The sequence below is a fragment of the Pleurodeles waltl genome, chromosome 7 (assembly GCF_031143425.1).
Source record: "Pleurodeles waltl isolate 20211129_DDA chromosome 7, aPleWal1.hap1.20221129, whole genome shotgun sequence".
NCBI classification, from domain to species: Eukaryota; Metazoa; Chordata; class Amphibia; order Caudata; family Salamandridae; genus Pleurodeles; species Pleurodeles waltl.
The window spans coordinates 1,524,802,837-1,524,808,836 of record NC_090446.1 but is presented as its reverse complement, the minus strand read 5'-3'; the positions used below and the strand labels follow the sequence as shown (position 1 = coordinate 1,524,808,836).

At 59.5% G+C, this 6,000-nt stretch overlaps 1 protein-coding gene across 1 annotated transcript in view; it reads left to right on the top strand.

Annotated features, from left to right (window-relative positions):
• Nucleotides 1–248: 248 nt before the first annotated feature.
• The window catches only part of ERFL (ETS repressor factor like), a 57,310-nt gene continuing 51,558 nt past the window's right edge, over nt 249–6,000 (top strand). Inside the window, exon 1 of the mRNA XM_069202087.1 lies at nt 249–312. Coding sequence (XP_069058188.1) covers nt 249–312 — 64 coding nt within the window. The remainder of the gene's footprint in view (nt 313–6,000) is intronic.

Genomic DNA, 6,000 nt, shown 5'->3' with positions numbered 1-6,000 from the left:
AGGCGTCCACCATCACACGTTCTTCTCACTTCTCACTTTCCGTTCCTGCTTTCTGCTTCTTCTCTTCCCCCCCGCCCCTCCTATCACTTCTCGTCTTCCCGTCCTTCTCTCGTCTTTTTCTCTCTACCCTTCGCCCCTCCCTCTCTACTCCTCCCCTTCATGCCCCTCCTCCCCTCCCTTGTCTTTATCCCTCCCTCCGCACCTCCCTCTCCGCCCCCCTGGCCCCCGCAGGTCGGAGCCCGGACACCATGGACTGCAGCTGTGTGTCGGACCTGCTCCTGGCCCCCTCCGTGCCGGCGCTCTGGACTCCAGGTACAGGCTTTGGATTTACAAACTGCTCGTCACTGCTGAAGCTGGGGGGCTCGGGGGAGCTGGGGTGCTCGGAGGGAGCTGGGGCGGGACAGGGGCGCTGGTTGAGCTGCAGAACGGTCTGTCGGAGTTTCTTTGAGTCACCTGCGAGTAGACGAGATACAGGTGTGTATCTGAAAGGCAGGGGTGTAAGAGAGCACCCCACAAGGGCTTGGAGGGAGATGGGGTCTTGGGGAGTGCTGGGGGGGTTGGAGGTTGCTGGGGGGGGGGGGGCATTAGTTGAGTTCTGCATTTGTCTGCTGGAGTTTGTCTTTGTTCACCTGCAGGTAGCAGAAACACACAGAGGTGTATGTGAAAGATGAGGGTAGGGGAGAGGACCCAACGAGGTCCGGGTGGAGGGCGCAGAGAGGAGGGCACAGAGAGGAGGGCAGACGAAGGAAGCCGAGAAGCAGAAGTGTAAACAAGAGGGGAGGGGAGAATGAAGAGGGAGAATGAAGAGGGAAGAGAGAAACACGTGGGAAGGGATTGGAGGCGAAGGAGGGAAAGAGCCCAAAGAGAGGGAGAGAAGGCTGCGCTGGGGGAAGGCGGAGTAAGAAACAAGAGCAGCGGAATACACGAGGGGTGAGCGATATAAGAGACAGTAAAACAAAAAAGAGCGCAAAAGATAGAGAAAGACAACAATAGGAGCGACTTGGTAAGGGATAAAAAGCAGAGAAAAAGAAGGAAACGAAATAGACGGGGAGGGGAGCGAGGATAGAAAAATGGGCAAAGAGACCCGAGCGAAATAAAAGAAAGAGAAGGGGGAGCCAGACAGAACAGAAGGACGAGTAAAACAAAACGAGGGAGGGTATATGTCAAGAAGGGGCGAGAAAGAAGAAGAAAAAGAAAGAAAGAGGAGAGACACAAGTGAAAGACACGCAAGGCATAGGCTGCCCGCTCCAGGCAGGCGTGTGCGTGCGTGACGGCGTGCGCGCGCGCGTGAGAGCCGCTGCTCCTGAGTACTGAAGGGACACGCTGAGCTTGTTCTGTGGAAGAGCTACAGAGACCCCCGTGGGTAGGGACCGGAGCCCAAGAGAGAGGAGGCAGGAGGGCCGGGGGAAAGGAGGAAGTGTAAGAGGGGGTGACAAAAGAGTGACCAGTGAGTGGGGGCCAAAGAATGGAAAATAAAGTATATTAAAAGTTTTTAAAAAACGCAGGAATGAAGAGTTAAACAAAGAAAAGTGACACGAAAAACGTGGTCTCTGGGGAAGAGCATGTGTACACGGGTCACCCCGAGATGTACACGGGACACCCCGAGATGTACACGGGGCTCCTGAGCCGCTAAGGACAGAAGCTGTACACGGGCACCTCTGGCTCATGGAGACACCGGGGGTACAGGAGGCACCCGAGGCCCCAGAGGACTCATAGCACGGGAGGCAACTGAGGCCCCTAGGGACACTGAGCACTGAGGCAACTGAGGCCCCTAGGGACACTGAGCACTGAGGCCACTGAGGCCCCTAGGGACACTGAGGCCACTGAGGCCCCTAGGGACACTGAGCACTGAGGCCACTGAGGCCCCTAGGGACACTGAGCAGTGAGGCACCTGAGGCCTCTAGGGACACTGAGCACCGAGGCCTCTAGGGACACTGAGCACTGAGGCACCTGAGGCCCCTAGGGACATTGAGGACACGAGGCACCTGAGGCCTCTAGGGACACTCATCTCACGAGGCACCTGAGACCTTTAGGGACACTGAGCACTGAGGCCTCTAGGGACACTGAGCACTGAGGCCCCTGAGGCCTCTGGAGACAGCACACGAGGAACCTGAGGCCACTAGGGACACAGCACTAAGGCACCGGAGGCATCTAGGGACACTGAGCACTGAGGACTCTAGAGACACTGAGCACTGAGGCACCTGAGGCCCCTAGGGACATTGAGGACACGAGGCACCTGAGGCCTCTAGGGACACTCATCTCACGAGGCACCTGAGGCCTCTAGGGACACTGAGCACTGAGGCCTCTAGGGACACTGAGCACTGAGGCCCCTGAGGCATCTAGGGACACTGAGCCCTGAGGCACCTGAGGCCTCTGGAGACAGCACACGAGGAACCTGAGGCCTCTAGGGACACTGAGGACACGAAGCACCTGAGGCCACTAGGGACACAGCACTAAGGCACCGGAGGCATCTAGGGACACTGAGGACACGAGGCACCTGAGGCTCATAGGGACACTCACCACTCGAGGCACCTGACACCTCTAGCAACACAGCGCAAGAGGCATCTGAGGCCACTAGGGAGACTCAGCACTGAGGCACCTGAGGCCTCTAGGGACACTGAGCACTGAGGCCTCTAGGGACACTAGAGGCAACTAGCGAGCTCCGGGTCCGTGAGGCAAGCAGACTCACTTGGGCAGCACAGGACACAGAGGGCGACACCAGGAGATGCTGAGGACGCACGAGGCAGGTGTGGTACCTGGCGCACCTGGGGACATCTGAGAACATAAGGTCAACCGGTGACCTCTGGGACAGCTGAGAATATGTACACAGGGGCAGCTAGGGACACATGGAGCACCCGAAGGTACACAGGGGCAGCTGGGGACACATGGAGCACCTGCAGACACACAGGAGCAGCTGGGGACACATGGTGCACCTGCAGGTACACGGGCAGCTGGGGACACATGGAGCACCTGAAGGTACACAGGGGCAGCTCTGGACACAAGGAGCACCTGCGGGTACACATAGGTAGCTCTGGACACATGGAGCCCCAGCAGGTACACATAGGTAGCTGTGGACACATGGAGCACCTTTATATACACAGGGGCAGCTCTGGACACAGGCAGCACCTGCAGACACACAGGGGCAGCTGGGGACACATGGAGCACCTGAAGGTACACAGGGGAAGCTCGGGACACATGGAGCACCTGAAGGTACACAGGGGCAGCTGGAGACACATGGAGCACCTGAAGGTACACAGGGGCAGCTGGGGACACATGGAGCACCTGAAGGTACACAGGGGCAGCTGGGCACACATGGAGAACCTGAAGGTACACAGGGGCAGCTGGGAACACATGGAGCACCTGAAGGTACACGGGGCAGCTGGGGAAACATGGAGCACCTGAAGGTACACAGGGGCAGCTGGGGACACATGGAGCACCTGAAGGTACATATTGGGCAGCTCTGGACACAAGGAGCGCCTGCGGGTACACATAGGTAGCTCTGGACACATGGAGCACCTGAAGGTACACAGGGGCAGCTCTGGACACAAGGAGCACCTGCAGATACACAGGGGCAGCTCTGGACACAAGGAGCCCCAGCAGGTACACATAGGTAGCTGTGGACACATGGAGCACCTTTATATACACAGGGGCAGCTCTGGACACAGGCAGCACCTGCAGACACACAGGGGCAGCTGGGGACACATGGAGCATCTGAAGGTACACAGGGGAAGCTAGGGACACATGGAGCACCTGAAGGTACACAGGGGCAGCTGGAGACACATGGAGCACCTGAAGGTACACAGGGGCAGCTGGGGACACATGGAGCACCTGAAGGTACACAGGGGCAGCTGGGCACACATGGAGAACCTGAAGGTACACAGGGGCAGCTGGGAACACATGGAGCACCTGAAGGTACACGGGGTAGCTGGAGACACATGGAGCACCTGAAGGTACACAGGGGCAGCTGGGGACACATGGAGCACCTGAAGGTACACAGGGGCAGCTGGGAACACATGGAGCACCTGAAGGTACACAGGGTAGCTGGGGACACATGGAGCACCTGAAGGTACACAGGGGCAGCTGGGGACACAAGGAGCACCTGAAGGTACACATAGGCAGCTGGGGACAGGTGGTGCACCTGCAGGTACACAGGGGCAGCTCTGGACACACAGAGCACCTGCAGGTACACAGGGGCAGCTCTGGACACACTGAGCACCTGCAGGTACATATAGGCAGCTGGGGACACACGGAGCACCTTTATATACACAGTGGCAGCTCGGGGCACACGGAGCACCTGCAGACACACGGAGACAGCTGGGGCAAATGGAGCACTTGCGGATGCACTGGGGCAGCCCTGGACACATGGAACACCTGAAGGTATACGGGGGCAGCTGGGGACACACGGAGCACCTGCAGATACACGGGGCAACACGGGGATACATGGAGCACCTCCAGACACAAGGGGGCAGCTTTGGATATATGGAGTACCTGCAGGTACACTGAGGCAGCTGGGGACACATGGAGCACCTGCAGACACACAGGGGCAGCTCTGGATACCTGGAGCACCTGCAGGTACACAGGGGCAGCCCTGGACCCATGGGGCACCCGCAGATACGCAGGGGCAGCTGGGGACACATAGAGCACCTGCAGATACACGGGGCACCTCTGGACACATGGAGCACCTGCAGTTATACAGGGACAGCTGGGGGCACATGGAGAACATGCAGATACACAGGGGCAGCAGGGGACGCATTGAGCACCTGCAGGTACACAGGGGCAGCTCTGGACACATGGAGCACCTGCAGATACACAGGGGGGGCTCTGGACACGTGGAGCATCTGCAGATACACTGGGGCAGCTCTGCACACATGGAGCACCTGTAGATACACAGGGGCAGCTGGGGACACATGGAGCACCTGCAGGTACACTGGGGAAGCTCTGCACACATGGAGCATCTGCAGACACACAGGAGCAGCTGGGGGCACATGGTGCACCTGCAGATACACAGGGGCAGCTCTGGGCACATGGAGCACCTGCAGATACACGGGGGGCTCTGGACACATGGTGCACCTGCAGGTACACAGGGGCAGCCATGGACCCATGGGGCACCCGCAGATACACAGGGGCAGCTGGGGACACATAGAGCACCTGCAGATACACGGGGCACCTCTGGACACATGGAGCACCTGCAGTTATACAGGGACAGCTGGGGGCACATGGAGAACATGCAGATACACAGGGGCAGCAGGGGACGCATGGAGCACCTGCAGATACACAGGGGCAGCTTTGGACACATGGAGCACCTGCAGATACACTGGGGCAGCTCTGCACACATGGAGCACCTGCAGACACACAGGAGCAGCTGGGGGCACATGGTCCACCTGCAGATACACAGGGGCAGCTCTGGACACATGGAGCACCTGCAGATACACAGGGGGGGGCTCGGGGCACATGGGGCACCTGCAGATACACGGGGGCAGCTCTGGACACATGGTGCACCTGCAGATACACGGGGGGCTCTGGACACATTGAACACCTGCAGGTACACGGGGGCAGCTGGGGTCACCTGGGTCTGCTGCAGGTACACGGGGGCAGCTGGGGTCACCTGGGTCTGCTGCAGGTACACGGGGGCAGCTGGGGTCACCTGGGTCTGCTGCAGGTACACGGGGGCAGCTGGGGTCACCTGGGTCTGCTGCAGGTACACGGGGGCAGCTGGGGTCACCTGGGTCTGCTGCAGGTACACGGGGGCAGCTGGGGTCACCTGGGTCTGCTGCAGGTACACAGGGGCAGCTGGGGTCACCTGTATCTGCTGCAGGTACACGGGGGCAGCTGGGGTCACCTGGGTCTGCTGCAGGTACACGGGGGCAGCTGTAGGCAGTGGAAGCAGTTGCAGGTACCCGGTTGAGCCAAGGACAGCTGGAGTGGAAGGGTCTCCTGGGGGTCCCAGAGGATGCTGGATGCAGCTGGGAAACCTGTGGCACAACAGGTGAGGCACCTGTG